This window comes from Sitophilus oryzae, unplaced genomic scaffold (assembly GCF_002938485.1).
Source record: "Sitophilus oryzae breed Bouriz unplaced genomic scaffold, Soryzae_2.0 scaffold_471_pilon_pilon, whole genome shotgun sequence".
NCBI lineage: Eukaryota > Metazoa > Arthropoda > Insecta > Coleoptera > Curculionidae > Sitophilus > Sitophilus oryzae.
The window spans coordinates 582,282-602,554 of record NW_022147053.1 but is presented as its reverse complement, the minus strand read 5'-3'; the positions used below and the strand labels follow the sequence as shown (position 1 = coordinate 602,554).

Genomic DNA, 20,273 nt, shown 5'->3' with positions numbered 1-20,273 from the left:
ATTGTTGCCTCTTCACTTTTTGGTTGTCGCTGTTAACTGAGTTTACAATTCTTCTCCATTCCGTTCTATTGTGAGCTGCCTCTGCCCACTCATTCTGCTTGTTAATCCCCTTTAAGTTTTCGTGGAGAATATCCTTGTACCTTTTGAGTTGTCCGCCCGGCCTCATCTTACCGTCTGCAAGCTCACCGTAAAGCATAGATTTTGGTATGCGGTTTTCTTGCATTCTGCATACGTGACCAGCCCATCTTAAGCGAGACTTTGTAATCATGACTTCAATAGTCTCAGTTAGCTTTTTCAAGGACCGATACGTTTGAGACATGATAGAACCGTTTGATTCTTAAGAGTTGTCTAATATGTCTCTGTTGCAATTTGTTTAATGCGTTCATGTGTCGGCGGTACGCGGCACCCAGGTTTCGCTTCCATATAACATGGTGGAAATTATTTTTGCTCGGTACACTGCAAGTTTCGTGTTTGTGCTCAAGTTATGATTGTAGAAAACCCTGTCTTTTAATTTCCAGAATGCTCTTGAGGCGCTGCTAATCCTGTGCTGAATTTCAGAGTCGATATTGACCTTTTCTAATGCTGCACTAATGGCATTGGTCTCGAACCATTCCAGTCAGTTCAATTATTGGTCAGTGATACTTCTGACTGAAAGGTTGTGTAAGCAAAATAAATAAAGACACTGAAAGTCAGAATTTCTTTTAGTTTTAAGTAATCTCCCATTAAATACACTCCCAAAACTAATCAAACAACAACAAACAAAGCTGTATATGGTAGCGAATCATTCAAATTTCAATATAGGCATCATCCTGTAAGGTAGTACCGCGCCGTACTACTTGAGTCCGTCTCTGACCTTGCTCCACTGCGCAGGCGTGCCGCTCCGCATTTCCTAACTCGCCGCGAACCGAACTAGTGCGAAGTCAAAGTGCCGCTCCGTCTTTTGGTACAATGAACTTACCGTTGTCCGCTCTACACAGCCACAATAAGCGCTCGTCCTCCTCATAGCAGTATCCAAGTGAGTTTGACGTCTCATTGTGACAGAACAACCGTTTGGTTAGTTTCGCTTGTTTCTTCATCGAGTGTACACAAAATATTGATAGTTTTGTGTAAAATAGTGTATATATCGTCGCAAAAATTTAGTATAATTTTTTTTCTTTTTGAAAATATTTAATCAGTATTTTTGTGATGATGCCTTATTGGTTTTATCAGTGACGCCAATTTTAGATTATAAACCTCTCGTTACACAGTGAACAATAAAAGAAATATTGGTATAAAAGTGATCGTAATTAGAGATTTTCGAATGGAAGAACATCGAAAGTAGGTAAGATTGGAACGCATTCACTTTATTACTCTTGAGAGCTCCTGATTGGTTTGATTCAAACATAAACGCGCCCAGTGATTTTTTTTACATTATAAGTATTTTATTTATTTTAATCACGCTATGTATTGGTGAAACATTAACGGATGTTTTGTCTTATTTTATTTAATTATTATTAATGAGAACAGATTTTAATTCTAGGATGTATATACAGGGTGTATAGAGTACGAGGTCAAATTTTAAAGAACGATACTTGTGACGATACTACAGGGTGGTCCGATAAATTAAATATTTTAACTAAACTTGTTAGACTGAAATCATAAATTTGAAATGTTTTTGTGCCAAAAGTTGAACATAAACTGTTTTATCGTTATTTTTTCGCAGAAAAAATTATGATCAATTTAAAAAAAAATTATTAATTTATTATTTCAGTCAAACAACTATCTACACAACGTGTTTATTTTTTGGCAATAATGACATGTATTGACTATTTCCATTTTAAATATGTTGAGAACGGTTGCTCGTAACGATTTTTACCAAGAAACATTTTTTACGTAAAAAGTATATTTTTTCACTCAGTAGTTTTATACAGGTACGGACGAAAAGTTATTACTCTTCAAAACAGTTAAAACATACGTAGGTGGCGCCCCCTACAAACAGGAGTCATATTGACATCAAATTCAAATTTTTCATGCCAAAAGACCCCCAGACACCAATTTTCATCCAAATATTGACGTTACTTCAAAAATTTATTTGGAAAAAATAGAAATATAAATGAAACTTCTACACCCTGTATCTCCAAAACTAAGCATCTTAGGGCATACATTTATACGAACCTTTTTTACTTGTTTTAAATACAAAGTTCAATACAAGAAATACAGTTCGGACCACCCTGTATATTACCATATTTTTTATTTTTCTCTAAAACGATATTTGGAAAAGCATAAATGAGATTAGCTATTGTAGAACAAGCATTTTTTTGTGAAGAATGCATTTTTCTCAAAAAGTTAATAGAAAAAATGTTTCCTCTTATCCAGACGATCCGGGGACACACTGTATATACAGGATGACACATTCCTAGACTCTATAATATTTAGACTTACACGAAAAATCAGAAATAGTACGGAAAGTATGAAAACTATCTGCACCCCTACATAAATTCGAGCAAAATAAAAAAGCATATTTGGACATCCTATATGAGAGGAAGAATTTATTTTTAACACTATTCTGGAAATCTACGTACAGTGCCGGTCTGTAGCTAGGGGGCATCCGTACAGGGGGGAACGAAATTCTCTATTAGCCAGCAATTCATGGGCGTGCAATAAATATTTTAAATAACATTACTTATTTATACAAAAATTTCAAAAATACTAAATCAGTTTTATTTTTTTCAACGTTTTTCCACGTAAATGAGACATATTAATTTTATTTGTCTTACATAAGTAAATTTAAAAGTATTCTAGGAATGTCAAAAATTATCCAGTTATCAGTGGCGTTACAAGTACAAGGAGCACTTAATCGAATTTTATTTATAAATAAATGTAGATACGTCAAAATTTTTGTTAATTTTTATATTTGTCCAGAGCAGTTAAAAATACGACTTGTTTGTATTCTAAAATATTTTAAAATTATAGATAATAAGTTTATTACATGTTCACCAAAAAAGAAAAGAAGAAAATGTATCAAACTCTCCATAACATAGGCGTACATGATTATGTTATTTTTTGCATATTTATTAAGTAAAAATTTTTTTCATAGCAGGTATAACAAACAATATTACAAAAGCCAAAAAAGGGAGAAATTTTTTTATTAAAAGAAATATCTGAGCTACAAAAATTTAAATATATTCGTCAACTAAAAGAATAACTGCTTCCATGTTGGGAATAACGAAAATTTCAAAATAATTACATTGTTTTATTAAGACTGGTTTTGTGCACAATATGTATCATATATGATTTGTGACCTAAAATCGTACCACAATTAATAAAAAATGAGGTTATGATTAAAAACTCGTGGCTTTTTCTGTTTGTATGTAAACTAAAAATAAAATATAGAATTTAGGACTTTATTTTACTTTTTTCAGTAAAGCATCACTTAAAATCGAAATAATTTGTTATTAGTTGGTGAGGTTAGTTAAACTTAAAATATCTTAAAAAATGTATTATTTTTTGTAAATTTGATGCCCTCTTGCGGACAAACGAAGCACTTTTGTATAGAGGTAAATTGTGTTCAATTAACTTATTTCATTACAAAAATACATACAGGGTCGTTGTTATGTATGGAAACGGTCGATTATTAGGTAAAATATAGGAGGTAGTAGTAAGTCGTGATACATAAAAGTTTTATTTTTTAAATAGAACCTCCTGTATATTACTGCATATTTCAATTCTTCCTTCAATTCTAAGCACAAATCAAAATACACACAATGTACCTCAAACCAACCGTTTCCGAGTTATTGACTTTCGAAAATATCACTTAAACAATTTGATTTAATTAATTTTGATAGGTTCAGTTTCATTTAACGATGCCATTCTGCCGAAACTGTGATACTTAATAATATTTGACATTAGTTCTTAAGTTAGCATTTATAAATGTATAAAATGAGATAATATCAAGTCTGGAAATTACAAAATTTTCGTTTAACATTTCAATTCTTCATTTCATTTCATTTAAAAAAATAATGTGCCACAACTTTATGACCGACCCTGTATACTTAAATTTACTAGTAGCTAATAGGCATTGAAATTGAAAACCCCATTACAACAGTATTACAGTTTCGGCACTATGGCATCATTAAATGAAACTGAACATATCGAAATTAATTAAATCAAATTGAAATCAAAAGTGATATGTTCCAAAGTCAATAACTCGGAAACGGTTGGTTTGTGGTACATTGTGTATTATGATTATTGCTTAAAATTGAAGGAAGAATTGAAATATGCAATAATATACAGGAGGTTCTATTTAAAAAAATTAAACTTTGATGTTCCATGACTTTATGACCGACCCTGTATATATAAATTTGTTGCTCGCCAATAGACATTTAAAAACCCTATAATTTTTGTATTTAACTTTTTTTTGTACTTGTATATTTTACCTAATAATCGACCGTTTCCATACATAACAGCGACCCTGTAGTAATCTCTAAGAAATATTGTGACACCCCGTATTTATTAGACAATTTGGCGAATGCGCCAGAATACTAACCCCAAGAAAAGCATTCTAAAATTATTTTGAATGCGATTTCAAGTTATTGTAATTGTTTATTATAAACTTTTATTCATTTACATAAACTAATTAATGATATTCAGTTATTACTGCAACGCCTAAAACAGTTAGTTTAAATAATTTATGCAAATAATTGTAAATAATAATATAATTTACTTAATAGCAAGTTTTTTCCAAGAAACTCGTAGGTAGTTGTTAGAAACTTATGTATGTAAGACTTTTGTATCTCTTCTTGTCTAGAAGAACCTTACTGGAATTCTGCGCCTAACCAAAACAGAAAAAAAATGCCATTATAGATACAAAATAAAAAAGCATGCAAGAAAAAGATATCTAATCAAAACAGTCAACTTACCAACTTAGAGACTATGGTTCTCCATATTATGTATTATGCCCTCCATATTATGGGTATTATGAGACTCTACTCCGGTCCTCTATTAAATTTGTCCTCCGAAACACAGTCTGAAAGAATAAATAATAATAATATCAACATACCTCTATATTGATATAGATAGATCATGAAACAATTATGTTTACATTAAAAAGTCGCTAAAATAAAGATGTAAATAATTATAATAAAAATGTTAAACTAAAACGTTGCATTTTAGTTTTCGAAAAATGAAAAAACACCTTTACAGAGTGATAACTCGGCTATTATTACACCTACGGTAATCAGCAAAAAATGAATCATTTAATTATTCCAAAAGCTTCATTTCTGCTTTATTTGAGTTTTACGATAAAACGCAAGGTTTTTGAGTTAATTTATATTTATAAAAAAAATGACGGAAAAATATGCAGATTTTAGATGAAAAATCAACATTTTCAATCCTAAATAACTAGGAAAATATTAATTTTCTGAAAAAATGTTATAGAACATTTTTATTTTGATTTTTGTAATTAAAATGGGTGATTTATTTTCCACTCCCGAGAAGGCACTCACTCCAGGATAAAAGCAAACATCGATACTATGTAACTTTTGTTTCTTACATAGGTATATCTATTCACTGTTAAAATTTCACGTCAATCGATGCAAGTGTTCAGAATTCGAATCCTAAAACCCTCGCTTACTGGCCTATATTTTTTTTCAGTGTTTTTTTAAAAATACAGACAATTTTGACAACCTTGTATAGCTCTGTCACAAATCAGTTCCAAAAGTCACGTCCTAAAACTCATAGTAATTTAACTGAAAATCAGTATTCTAAAAAGATTCTTTTATCACGTTTCAGACAAGAATGACCCACACCAAGGAATACCGGATAGCAATAAGCGACCATGGGATCCAGCGAGTCTAGCTTGGACTCTTTGAAAGGCTACGATAAGTCAATTCAGTTGTCAGAATCTCCAGCCACCATGAGCGACAGTTTCAAATCGACCGACGCACAACCCTCCGACCAGGAAATAATGGCCCTAGCTATCCACGAGGGCGAGGACTCGGCCACCGAAAGCTTACCAGCCACTGAAGAGCTGGTGGAAGAACCCCACGACAGATCTGACGGCTCAGATTCCGGCCTAGGCTCGGAAATTGCCGAGGAAAGGGTGGATAACGCCCCCAACGCACCCAGCTATGAAAGCGACAGCGAAACTACATTCCTGGACAGGATAAATGAATCTGAACCTTCAACGAGCAAAGCTGGAGAACAGGAATCTTCAGGTGCTTCCTCGAGCTCGAGACCTATCTCAGATCTCGTTGCCATACTTAAAAAGGGACCTACCAAGAGTAACCTGAAGAGGAAGTTGCAGTTGGAGGAGACTGATCAGCCGAAAGTGAAGAAAAAAAGAGGGATTACATTTGATAGCGTTACGGTGTTCTATTTTCCGAGGGCTCAAGGGTTTACGTGTGTCCCTTCGCAAGGAGGGTCTACTTTGGGAATGGCTGCACAGCATCATCAGGTGAGGAAGTTCTCCATTATGGAGCATGCTAATGAACAACGCAGAATACATCGACAACTTGTTCAACAGCTCAGGTGAGTTTTTCATTATAAGCCATAGATAAAAGACTTACAAATACAGGATGTTTCTGTTTACTTAGATCCATACCAAAGTTATATTTTTTCTTATGGAACACCCGATATTTTGTTTCATATTTAGATTCTTGGTCCCAAAAAAAGGCATGTATTATAAGGGTTAAATATGTTTAAAATCTTTGGTTTTTGAGATATTTAAATATGCATGCTACAATAGAATAGATTATTAACACCCTGTCCGTTACTTTTCAGAATTAATTCTTGTGCTGAGTTTAAAGGTAGAGAAAGGTCTCTTTTCTGAAAAATGTTATTGCTTTCTGAATTTTATATAGTACCAAAATTGCTAATTTCTATTTTAAGGATTTATTTTACATTAAAAATTCGTTATTTCAAATACAACACCCTGTATTTTTTAATAATGAAGCAGATTCAAATGTTTTTTCAAAACCATATTAGTTTCTATACCTATCTAGCTTAGATTTTGAATAAAAAGCAATTTTTCAATAAAATGGCAACCAAGGTGTTGTCATGGCAAGTTTCTAGTGACAGTTAGTAGCTATTTTCAGCTCTGCCAAATTGAACAAGTAGTTTTTCAAAGGAACGCATAATATTCGGAAGATTTCTATTTGGATATCTTTGAGCATAAGCCCTTGAGGCTAAGAAGCGATTTTCCTCACAAAATAAAATCACTAGTAACATATCCATTCGTTCCGCCAGCAGATATTGCTTTATTTTTCTGGATAAAATAATGAATACTAAATATTAAACTATTCTGGGTAAATTTAAGTAAACTGTTATAAATCTAAATAATAATGTCCATAAATTAATGTTGCTTTTGAAAATAGTTACTAACTGTTATTAGAAAATTACCATGGCGACCCAAGCCATCTTGATTGCCATTTTATTGAAAAATCGCTTTTTATTCAAAATCTGAGCTAGATAAGTATAGGAAACCCTAATATAGTTTGAAAGAGCATTTGAATCTGCTTCGATTCGTTTAAAAAAATACAGGGTGTTGCATTTGAAATAGCGAAGTTTTTATATAAAATATATCCTTCAAATAGATCAGCAATTTTTGGTACCCCTGTATAAATTTAAGGAAGCAATAACATTTTTCAGTAAAGTTTATTTCTCTACCTGTGAACTAAGCACAAGAATTAATTCTGAAAAGTAATGTACAGGGTGTTATTAATCTATTCTATTGTAGCCTGCATATTTAAATATCTCAAAAACCAAAGATTTTAAACATATTTAACCCTTATAATAAATGCCTTTTTTTGGGCCCAAGAATTCACAAATGAAGTAAAATACCGGGTGTTCCATAAGAAAAAATATAACTTTGGTATGGATCTTAGTTCTGACATACCCTGTACATTTCAAAGTAATTTTAAATTATGCACATTGCCTTTCTATTTGGATATCTTTTCAAATATCTGAATGTTCTTCTGAATTCTTTCCAGAGCGGAAAGAAGCGTAAACTTCGGCCCCCTGACCTGGTCCAGCGACGACAGCGACAGCGAGGACGAACTCAGCGACGCCTCCGAATCCGAGATGGACCTCGACAACTACTACTTCCTCCAACCGGTCCCCACCAGACAGCGCAGGGCCCTGCTCAGAGCCTCCGGAGTGCGAAAAATCGACTCCATGGAGAAGGACGAGTGCAGGAACATCCGAACTTCCAGAGAATCCTGCGGTTGCGGTTGCAAAGGATACTGCGATCCTGATACGTGCTCTTGCAGCCAGGCCGGCATCAAATGCCAGGTGGATAGACTCAATTTTCCTTGCGGTTGTACTAAGGACAACTGCGGGAACTCTACGGGAAGAATAGAGTTTAATCCTGTGAGGGTTCGGACCCACTTCATCCATACTTTGATGAGACTGGAGCTGGAGAAGAAGCAGGAGGAAGAATTGAGGGAGAAGAGACATAACTGGATGAACAACGAGAGACTCCAGCAGGATTCGGTGCAGATGAATGTGGTGAGTAAGTGTTCGGGCCAGCTGCTCAGAGACATCAGCCTGAACGCTTACATAGAGGTGGAGAATTGCGTGAATAGTGGTAGTTTTACCAACTTGCACTATGGCGCTCCCGGAGAGGGACCTGGTGGTTTAGGAGGAGGAGGAGGAGTAGTAGGAGGGAGTAATTCTTCGACGGCGGGGTTTGGAGAATTGCCGGAGAGTGACGACTCGTTCGACTTGTACCAGTACAGGGAGAACTGTTACAGGGAACAAGCCGATAGAAAACAACAGGTAGGTAATAGGATATAGTATATTATTATACAGGGTGTTCCGAACTGTATTCGGGAAGCTTGAGCAGCATATTATGCAGATAAAAATAAGTAAAAAAATTTCTATAAATGTATGTCCTAAATTGCTTAGTTTCGGAGATACAGGGTGTAGAAGTTTCATTTTTATTTCGATTTTTTCCAAATCATTTCTGAAGTAAAGTCAATATTTGGATGAAAATTGGTGTTTGGGGGTTTTATGACGTGGGAAATTTGATTTTGATGTCAATATGACTGCTATTTGTAGGGGGCGCCACCTACATGTGTTTTAACTGTTTTGAAGAGTAATAACTTTTCGTCTGTACCTGTATAAAACTACTGAGTGAAAAAATATACATTTCCGTAATTTTTTACGTAAAAAATATCTCTTGGTAAAAATCGCTACGAGCAACCATTCTTCAGATATTTAGAATGGAAATAGTCAATACATGTCATTATCGACGAAAAATAAACGTGTTGAGTAGATATAGTTAAGCCGGGACCCCATTAGGTCACACGCCACGCGACGCCACGCCATCCCACGTCGCAACACGTGGGCCCACGTGGGAAAGAGTGTACACATGAGATCTGGGACAAACGACACACGTGTGATAGCTTGGGATGGCGTGACGTGGAGTGTCGTGTTGCCTAGTGTGTACGCAATACATGCAATTAAAGGGAAAAACATACGCACAGATCTTCATGACGTCGGGTAGTATGCCGCCGCGTGGCGTGGCGTGTTGGCTAATGAAATCCCGGCATTATTTGACTGAAATGATATATTTAGAATCTTTTTATTTTTTCTTAAATTAATCATAATTTTTTTTGAAAAAATGATGATAAAAAAGTTTCTGTTGAACTTTTGGCACAAAAACAATTCAAATTTATTTTAGTCTGATAACTACCGTATGATCGAGAAAAAACGGCGTCAGCGATGGCTATGGAATGAAGATCGCTGTCATTTTATACAGGGTGGCCCATCGAAAACGTTCCGCAAGGCATAACGGCCAGGATATTTTTTTTTCAAAAAATCCAAAAACACGTCAATTTTGTTTGTGAGGGGGACAACTTTTGCCCCAAAAATGATTGCAAAATCTTCAACCCTCTAAGTGGGGGTGTCATCCCCCAACTTTTTTCAAATGGGAAGGGGGGTCAAGTGGTACCGCAATGAAAAGGGCTTTTTATTCTCTATACTTTCACGCTTCGTTTTTGAAAATCGTTCGAGTCATTGAGAAAATATGAAGGATTGAAATTTGAAAAGTTTATTTAAACATTTATCAGAGTAAATGATAAGGATAAATTCCTTCGACCAATTTGCTGTTTTTTTCTTATTATTTCTAGATGTTTACGCATTTTTTCACTTGCCACAAGGTTGAACGATCAGGTGCTGCAGTTGCTAGATAGCTGTTCTGTGACTTGTGCGTTGAAGTTCTTCTCAATATCGTTAAACTGACCCAAAATAGAATTTCCAAAAATACCAGCCCACACGTTCAATTTCTGAGGGTTTTGTGTGTGTACCTCGTGAAAAACCCCTCAGCCCAGTACCGACAGTTATGCCGATTAACTACACCGTTCAAAAAGAAAGTACACTCATCCGAAAAACACACATTAAATAGGAAATTATTATCATTCGCCACTCGTTCACTCACAGTTTCACAAAATTGCAAGCGACGATTAAAATGGTCTTCGTTGAGTTCTTGTACCAACCGAATTTTGTACGGGTGGAACTTGTGTTTTTTTAATATCCTTTGGACACTGGTACCATTCACGCCGGCTAATTTTGCATTTGCTAATTTTCTTGTACTCAGCGTACTATCCATGGCAACTTGGCCGAATACGAATACCTCCATAGCTTCATTTACTACATTTACTTCATTTACTATTTTCCCTCTGTCTCTTTTTATTCATAGCGGAACCAGTTTCGCGAAATTTTGCTACTAACTCGCGAACAATTTTGCCATAAAGGTGTTTTTCAGGATGGCATTCATTGAATATCTGCGGAACCCGATTGCTACATTCATTATTTTTAAAATAAAGTTCGATTATTTCCACTTTTTCTGCAAGTGAGTACACCATAATTGTTAAAAACTTTAACGATATTGAGAAGAACTTCAACGCACAAGTCACAAAACAGCTATCTAGCAACTGCCGCACCTGATCGTTCAACCTTGTGGCAAGTGAAAAAATGCGTAAACATCTAGAAATAATAAGAAAAAACAGCAAATTGGTCGAAGGAATTTATCCTTATCATTTACTCTGATAAATGTTTAAATAAACTTTACAAATTTCAATCCTTCATATTTTCTCAATGACTCGACCGATTTTCAAAAACGAAGCGGGAAAGTATAGAGAATAAAAAGCCCTTTTCATTGCGGTAGAGTAAACGCCACGAATGTTTGGGAGTCATTCATCGCTTGATGAAGTTAGAATCGACACGCGCGCTATCATTTTTACATTAAAAACGTAAATTTTTACCGCAAACGTAGGTTTTTAAAGGACGGTCTAATCATCTGCCTGCGCTCCTCCTACTTATTCTAAAATGTTAGCGTGATTGACAAAGACGATACTATATCGAGTTTCTTTGATTGATTCGTTTTTGTGCGTCAGGCCATTGGTGTGCTTGCAGTGCGACCAATGGAGCATTCCATTTTATATTTATAACCAAATATATGTTTTGAAACAAACAACAAATTACAACAGATTATATATTGATTATTATATGACTTGAAACACCACGGCACTGGAATTAACCGATGAATCATTCCCAAACATTCGTGGCGTTTACTATACCACTTGACCCCCCTTCCCATTTGAAAAAAGTTGGGGGATAACACCACCGCTTAGAAGGTTGAAGATTTTGCAATAATTTTTGGGGCAAAAGTTGTCCCCCTCACAAACAAAATTGACGTGTTTTTGAATTTTCTGAAAAAAAAATTACCCTGGCCGTTATGCCTTGCGGAACGTTTTCGATGGGCCACCCTGTATATAAATTTATATGGGAAATGTCATTGATGTTCATTTCCCAGCCAACTGGACGCCGTTTTTTTCGATCATACCCTATTTAATCAACATGTTTAATTTATGTCAATGATGACAGGTATAGATAATTTTGATTCCAAATATCTCGAGAACCATTACTCGTTGCGGTTTTTACCAAGAGACCTTTTTTACGTAAAAAACGTCGTAAAGGGGTATTTTTTACTCAGTAGTTTTATACAGGTACGGACGAAAAGTTATTACTCTTCAAAACAGTTAAAAAATAAGTAGGTGGCGCCCTCTACAAGTATTAGTCATATTGACATGCAAATCAAATTTCTCATGTAAAAATCTCCCAGACACCAATTTTCATCCAAATATTGACGTTACTTCAGAAATTATTTGGAAAAAATCGAAATAAAAATGAACCTTGTCTCTCAAAAACTAAGCATTTTAGGACAAACATTTGTACAAACTTTTGTACTTATTTTTATCTACAGAATATGCTGCCGAAGTTTCCGGAATAAAGTTCGGACCACCCTGTATAACATCCTGAGAAAATTATAGAATCGAAATATTTTTCTTGAAAAATTTCGATTTAAACAAGGAAGATCAGGCTTGTTATACATTATTCAGCAAGAAATATCGATCGTAGACGTTGAATACCATCGATTTGGGGCCGATATGTGTACATATATATTTTCGAATACGTAAATGTTTACCTCCGACGCCAATTTTAAAAATAGATCGGTTAATACAACTTTAATACGGAACATTTCTCTAACTAGAGATACATTCAACGTCCTTTACAATAGTTCTATTTTCATTGCTTTAAGGAAGCTGATTTTTTTTATTTTCCAATAGTTAGGTTCCTTAAGTATTTATTGTTACTAGCTATTACTAAAAGTGAATGGCGAAAAGTTACATTTAACTTTTTAAAAGTTTTAAAAATAATTTAACATACCTAATGTAATTAATTTTTGACAGAAATCCAAAAAAATGGAAAATGAGGTAAAACTCATACATTAAGTCAAACTAGGTGATCTGGATTAAAAAATATCTTTGTACCCCGGGCGTCCCAATATACAGGGTGGTCCGAACTGTATTCCGGAAACTTCGGCAGCATATTCTGCAGATAAAAATTTTCCTATAAATGTGTTCTAAAATGCTTAGTTTCAGAGATACAGGGTGTAGAAGTTTCATTTTTATTTCGGCTTTTGTTAAATATATTATGAAGTAACTTCAATATTTGAATGAAAATTAGTGTCTGGGAGTTTTTTGACATGAGACATTTGATTTGATTTGATGTCAGTATGACTCCTACTTGTAGAGGGCGCCACCTACATATTTTTTTAACTGGTTTGAAGAGTAATAACATTTCGTTTGTACTTGTATAAAACTACTGAGTAAACAAATATTCATTTACGACTTTTTTTACGTAAAAAAAGTCTCCTGGTAAAAATCGTTACGAGTAATGGTTCTCGAGATTATTTGGAATCGAAATTATCAATACCTTTCATCATTGACATAAATTAAACATGTTGACTAAATATTTATTAGACTGAAATCATAAATTTGAAATATTTTTGTGCCAAAAGTTCAACAGAAACTGTTTTATCATTGTTTTTTCGCAGAAGATTTTACGATCAATTTAAAAAATAAAAATTTGCCAAATTTATTATTTCAGTTAAATAACTATCTACTCAACGTGTTTATTTTTTGACAATAATGACATGTACTGACTATTTCCATTCTAAATATTTTGAGAACGGTTGCTCGTAGCGATTTTTAACAAGAGACATTTTTTACGTAAAAATAGTCGTAAATGTATATTTTTCCACTCAGTAGTTTTATACAGGTACGGACGAAAAGTTATTACCCTTCAAAACAGTTACAGCACACGTAGATGGCGCCCCACAGTGGGGTATTTGACACTGATAGTTGATCGAATTTTTTTTATGTAGACCTTATATAAATTATTGCTATTTTCAATTAAAGAGGAAATAATATGAACAAAATAAAGGATAATTCGTCGATTCTAAAAAAAGAAAGAAAAATCACTGTGTCAGTGTTTCCACGGTCAGTGCCAGTAGTAATATCGCAACTACTACTACTAATGCTACGACTGATCCGCGAGCAATGCCCATACCACTAAAGTCGCTACTAATGCCAAATTGTGCTATACTGCTAATGGCACTAATGCGATCGCTTTGTATACAACAATGCCATCGCGGTTTACACCTCGCATTAGTATATCACTGATTGGCAAATTAGAGGAAACCAACCATGCTGAATTCTTCGAAATGCGCAACTAAATCTCTAAGTATAATAAAAATGTCACAAATTTAATCAAATTTTCTGAACGCCTAACTTTTAGTTGCAAAAAAAATCGTTAGTATAGAGAATATCAAAATAAATAATACGTTTTTGTAGAATATATACCTGCAGCTTGCTGAGCCATTTTCAATCAAAACGACAATATAAACGTAAAAAGAGCACAAGAACAACAACAATTTATAATTTTAAACATAAAATTTAGCCATTTACCTCTTATCTGTGAGAAGTAACAACTTTGACGTTTCGTTGAAACAAATGAATGCAACTAAACACACCCACCGCAACGCCATTCATGGCAGAGATGATTTAACTTATCATTTATCTTTTTTTGGGAAATCTTAAACACATTTGCTTTTTCGAATTTCGATCACCTTTTTCATGCTAATACCCCACCGTGCGCCCCTACAAATAGAAGTCATATTGACATCAAAATCAAATTTTTCATGTCAAAAAACTACAATACACCAATTTTCATCGAAATATTGACGTTACTTCATAAATTATTTGGAAAAAAATCGAAATAAAAATGAAAGGAGTACATACATACATTTATACGAACTTTTTGACTTATTTTTATCTGCAGTATATGCTACCGAAGTTTCCGGAATACAGTTCGGACCATCCTGTATATCGGTCCCCGGAATAGGTCCTGAACTAGTTCCTTTCGTTCCGGGATCGGAATAGTTCATTGGAACTAGTTCGTTCACGAACTGCACACCTCTACTCCAGAGTTTACTACGATTTTTCTTTCAATTTTCCAGCACCAAGCACACCAACAGCACCACCACCACCACCAGCACCAGCCCTTTACCTCCCAACTGGCCTGCTCTGCGAATCATCATCAGGTAAGGCTGTGCACAATGAACAAATATTTCGTTATCACGATACATTACATTATTACGTTACATTGTAAACAAGTAAAAGTAGTTAAATTAAATTTAAATAAAATGTAATTTTATTCGAAATAATTTATCATAATAATGATAATATACCGGGTGGTCCGAACAGGGTATTCCGGAAACTTCGGCAGCATATTCTGCAAATAAAAATAAGTAAAAAGTTCGTATAAATGTATTTTCTAAAATGCTTAGTTTCGGTGTTACAGGGTGTAGAAGTTTCATTTTTATTTCGATTTTTTCCAAATAATTTTGGAAGTAACGTCAATATTTGAATGAAAAGTGGTGTCTGAGAGTTTTTTGACACTAAAGCTGTAAGAATTTTGATCATTTCATATATATTTGGGCGAGCCGAAAAACGCTCTTTACCATCTTTTGACGGGAGATGCACTAATATCTTATCGACACTTTACGACATCGTCTGTTAATATTGAAAAAGCTTTGCTTGCCGTATCGGTGAAAACCAGCCCCTGGACAGCCTACTTGATGAAGGGTAGGCCCAGAAACCCGTTGTGGGAGTGGAGCTTCGTTCCCCCCTTTACGACAAGCAAAATAATTTTCTTTTTACTTTTTATTTTGTTTTCTCTACTTTTGATTTTTCGAAATTAGAAAAAATACACAGCTAAATACAAGAAAATATTATTTATTAATATACACTAAAGCTGTAAGAATTTTGTTCATTTCATATATGTAGATAGTCATTTGACTGAAATGATAAATTTGGGAACTTTTTATTTTTTAAATTTTTTAATAAATTTTTCTATTTTTCTTCGAAAAAATGATGATAAGACAGTTTCTATTGAAATGTTGGCACAAAAACATTTCAAATTTATGGTTTCAGTCTAATAACTATTTAGTCAACATATTTAATTTATGTCAATGACGATAGGTATTGATAACTTCGATTCAAATTATATCGAGAACCATTACCTATAGCTATTTTTATTAAGAGACCTTTTCTACGCAAAAAAACGTCGTAAATTTATATTTTTTTACTCAGTAGTTTTATACAGGTACGGACAAAAAGTTTATTACTCTTCAAACCGGTTAAAAAATATGTAGGTGGCGCCCTCTACAAGTATGAGTCATATTGACAACAAAATCAAATTTCTCATGTGAACAAACCTCGAGACGCCAATTTTCATCCAAATAGTGACGCTGCTTCAGAAAATATTTGGAAAAAATCGAAATAAAAATGAAACTTCTACACCCTCTATCTCCGAAACTAAGCATTTTAAGACATACATTTATACGAACTTTTTTACTTATTTTTATCTGCAGAATATCTGCAGAAATTTCCGAAATACAGTTCGGGCCACCATGTATAATATTAAGTTATCCATCCCTAATTAACACCAGCAGGTCTTTACCCAACAGCAGCAGCAACAACCGACGCCGGCAACCACGCAATTCGATCCACGCTTTGCTTCGAGTTCAACCGAATCGCCGTCGGCTTTTTCCGGCCAGCAACACCCGAACGCCCCCGTCCATCCCTACGCCCCTGCAATCGCGCCACCCCCACCCAACACGACCGCCCCCACCACCGGCATCAATCAATACGGCAACGCAGCGTCTGCGCAGCAGTTCCATGCGACGTTCGGCGCCGGCGCCGTTGCCGAGTTCGCGACGAACGGGGCAGGAGGCGGAGGAGGAGGAATCGGCAACGGTGCGGCGTTCAATACGTACGCGGGCATCTACGGTGAGTGTGTATGTGTGTGAAGCAGCAGCGATGCCAGATTGGGGGATTTTTACTGAAATTTAGGGAAAAAAACTTGAAAGGGATTTGGAGTTGGGTTTTAAAATCTATGGCATTTTACAAAAATAAAGGCTTTCAGGACAAATAAGGAATACAGAATATCCAGCTTTTAAAGAGATATTTCAGGAAGCCAATTTTATATATATATGGGTGTTTTAATTTTATAAAATAGGGTGTCATTTTTGTGGGTTTTCTCGTTTATGAGTAGAGATACAACGATGCAATTTTCACATTACTTGCTACTATTTTATGAAACCAAAGATGGTACACACAAATTTGTCCTAGCCCCCTTGGTTTCTGAAATACCGGGCGAATTAAAAAAAATTGTATTTTCCACTCCTTCGCATCTTTATCATCTTGAAATATATCGAAAAGATGAGTTCCGTAGACTATTTTACATAGAAGTACGTACTAGTTTTTTTCGATGGGAGCTGTCATTTCCCAAATATGACTCAAACTTATGTTTTTTTTTAATATAACAGCCTGTATATTATTTTTTTATTTTATTTGCTTTGTCATGAACTTTCTACAAATGTGCTAAAACCACAAATCTATGTGTAGCATCTTTAGTTTCATGAAAAAGTGGCATAGTGATGTGAAACCCGTACCTATGTAGCTTTGACTCAAGAACGGTAAACTAATAGGATTGCTCATCCTCATAAGACGTACATTCGCCTCTTCCCGCGCTTCAGCTGACAGTTGTGACGTCATTGTAGTCCTTATCATGATAGTGTGTATAGCTGAGTAATTTTGAGTTAATTATTTTGTCGATTTTAAATGTGAAAAAGGTGTTTTTAAAGTTTTTAGAGCTATAGGAGTTTATAAATACGTTCATTTTGTGTTGTAGATTGTGACTAAGTGCCTACAATATTTTATTTTAAAGCAAAATATGAAAGTACTCTAAAAAGAATGCCTTCAAAAGATGATGCTGGGTACTGCTGTTCTTAAAAATGCATTATGCGAATATTTAATACGATATATACAGTTAGTTTTCTATACTGCATACATATAAGGTATTTAAATAAATAAACTATATAATGAATATTTTTCATACGGCAACCACTAATACACACACTATCATGACAAGGACTACAATGACGTCACAAAACGAGGAGTTTTCGCATGCACCTGGCAGACACTTTTGGCTGAGTGAGCAGTCCTATTAGGTTAACTGTTCTTGGCTCTGACTCATAAACGAAAACCTTGCAAAACACACGAAAATGGGACACCCTGTACAGTAGTGTGGTATAACTCGAGCGAAAAATTGCTTGGATTATACTCAATTATTGAAATAAGCGACATCGTACTGTATAAAGCGAATTGCGTGTTTCAACCATTTCTGAATTTACTATAGGTAATTATTTATCTAGGCAGTTACAATGGGAGGTACAAATATCGTCATTTTGACGTAATCTCAATTCAAAATTACGTCATTTCAACGTAGTGTACTGTTTGAACTGATTTATTGTCACACATAACTAAAGTGTCATTTAAATATTCGTATGTACCATTGCGATAAAAAAGTAGTACAACAAAATATGATTTAATTTAATCTGCTGGTCTATATTCTTGTGTCAGTGTCACGTAATTTTTAAAAAATGCCTTTAACTTCAGAGCAAAAATCGATTATATTTAGCGATTAAGGGATGGGGTTCCCATAAGGGACATTGCAGATGCATTAGGGATAAACAAAAAAACAGTGTTGTTGGCTAAATCCAAAAAGAAATCAATATAATTCAAATATCCTTATAGACCAGGAGTTCTATATGGTACTACTAATTCTTGTACTACTTTTTTTATCGCAATGGGTACCTATTTAGTGGGACAATTAAAAAACTCTTTAGAATGACACGATATGATAATATATCCTATAGTTAAAATACTCTCTCTGTGTTGATGAAGTGTATTCTACAGGGTGGTCCGAAATGTATTTCGAAAACTTCGGCAGCATATTCTGCAGATAAAAATAATGTGCAGAATACGCTGCCGAAGTTTCCAGAATACAGTTTGGACTACCCTGTATATTTATTCAAGTTCTAGGTGGAGTATAATTCCTTAGAACCGTCGAGCTATATTGAACTGTGGCACTGAACGCCAAACGCACGTTTTTAAACAATTTTGTACCAAATTGTTTTTAGTTGTTATTTTCGAGCATGCATCTAAATAATTATTCTTCTGTTATGGACAAAATGGAAAAACTCTCTCTGTGTTGATGAAGTGTATTCTAAATATAACCAAGAAATTAGAAACAAATTAATATTGCTATAAATCAATTTTTTATCGTAAAAACTGTTTTGGTTCTTGTAAATGCCATAAAAATCTATTTGTACCTTTACTTACTGCACCTTACCTTGTCTTTTAAGATATATTTGCCTATAATAATGTTCTAAACACTAGTGATTTTAACCAGTAAATTTTCTAGAGAATCAGATAAATTTTATAACTACATTTTGTAACATGTTTCGTTAATAAGTTACAGTTATTAATTATTAACTGTAACTGATATTAATAGTAGTTAATCTCATAATCTGAAGGTTACAGATTTTCGATTTTTTGCAAGTCACTCTTGTTTACCTGGTTTTATCTTAATAATTGCAATACTTATTATTATGAAGTAAGAAATAATGTATTCAAGTAGATATCCTAATATACTATGTAATGTACTACGCCGATATACCGGGTGCGTATGGTAATATATGATATAAATTAGGATTGATTGACATATTCAATTGTTTTTGGTCACTTCCGGTTTCACCAGAAATGACTACAACTTTTGATTTTTAAATGGCACCCACGGTATTCTTTTACTTTATTCGATAGAAAATGACCCTCTGAATAGAATGACTTATCATATATATCAACTTTTGACATTTTCGCATATGGTTTATTTGAAATTGTAACATGCGGTTCATAACGATAATCAATCGAAAAAATATTAAGACTTTAACACCCTGTAGCTAATTACAGTTGAGGGTTGGAACCTTTGGTGTTACACAGCAAAATAAAACACTAAATCACCACAATACACCAAAACACTTTTACTTTTACACTGGACGCGCGTTTCGCATCTGCTGATGATGCTAACATGGTTAGCGAAACGCGCGTCCAGTGTAAAAGTAAAAGTGTTTTGGTGTATTGTGGTGAGTTAGTGTTTTATTTTACCCTGTAGCTAAGAAACAAAAATGAAAAATATGAAAAATAAATCTCATTTTTACGTAAGGAATCTCCCCACGAGAGATGGCACATGTTTTTTGAAACACCCTGTATTATTACATTTGCTTTACATTATTTTCAACTTTTTTCCAAATTTATATTATATGATTTCTTTATATGAGTTTTGCGATAAAACGCAAGGTTTTCGAGATATTTATAAAAAAATTCCAGAAAAATATGCAGTTTTATATTAAAAATCAACATTTTCAATCCTAAATAACTAGGAAAATATTAATTTTCTGAAAAAATGTTACAGAACATTTTTTGCTTAGAATTTATCCCTTTATTGATTTTTGCAATTAAAATGGGTGATTTATTTTTCACCCC

General features: G+C 34.2%; 1 protein-coding gene and 1 long non-coding RNA gene across 9 annotated transcripts in view; one reads left to right on the top strand and one right to left on the bottom strand.

Annotated features, from left to right (window-relative positions):
* LOC115886166 overlaps positions 1-20,273 on the top strand; it is a 57,583-nt gene that overhangs the window by 36,492 nt on the left and 818 nt on the right. The window contains exons 1-5 of one of the 6 annotated variants that reach the window (XM_030905242.1): positions 899-1,015; positions 5,770-6,507; positions 7,968-8,754; positions 14,843-14,926; positions 16,355-16,676. In XM_030905242.1, coding sequence (XP_030761102.1) covers positions 5,816-6,507; positions 7,968-8,754; positions 14,843-14,926; positions 16,355-16,676 — 1,885 coding nt within the window. In that variant the 5' untranslated portion in view covers positions 899-1,015; positions 5,770-5,815. The other 5 variants (XM_030905241.1, XM_030905237.1, XM_030905238.1 and 2 more) reach the window with 5 other exon arrangements.
* LOC115886168 lies at positions 3,008-19,468 on the bottom strand. Of its 3 annotated transcripts, none has more exons than XR_004050851.1 (4): positions 19,084-19,468; positions 4,899-5,005; positions 4,526-4,810; positions 3,008-3,355 (listed from the first exon to the last, which is right to left on the bottom strand). It is a non-coding gene; the product is annotated as an uncharacterized LOC115886168 (long non-coding RNA). The 3 variants fall into 3 exon arrangements; XR_004050850.1 differs by lacking the exon at positions 3,008-3,355 and having other exon boundaries at positions 4,384-4,644; positions 4,703-4,810; XR_004050849.1 differs by lacking the exon at positions 3,008-3,355 and having other exon boundaries at positions 4,383-4,810.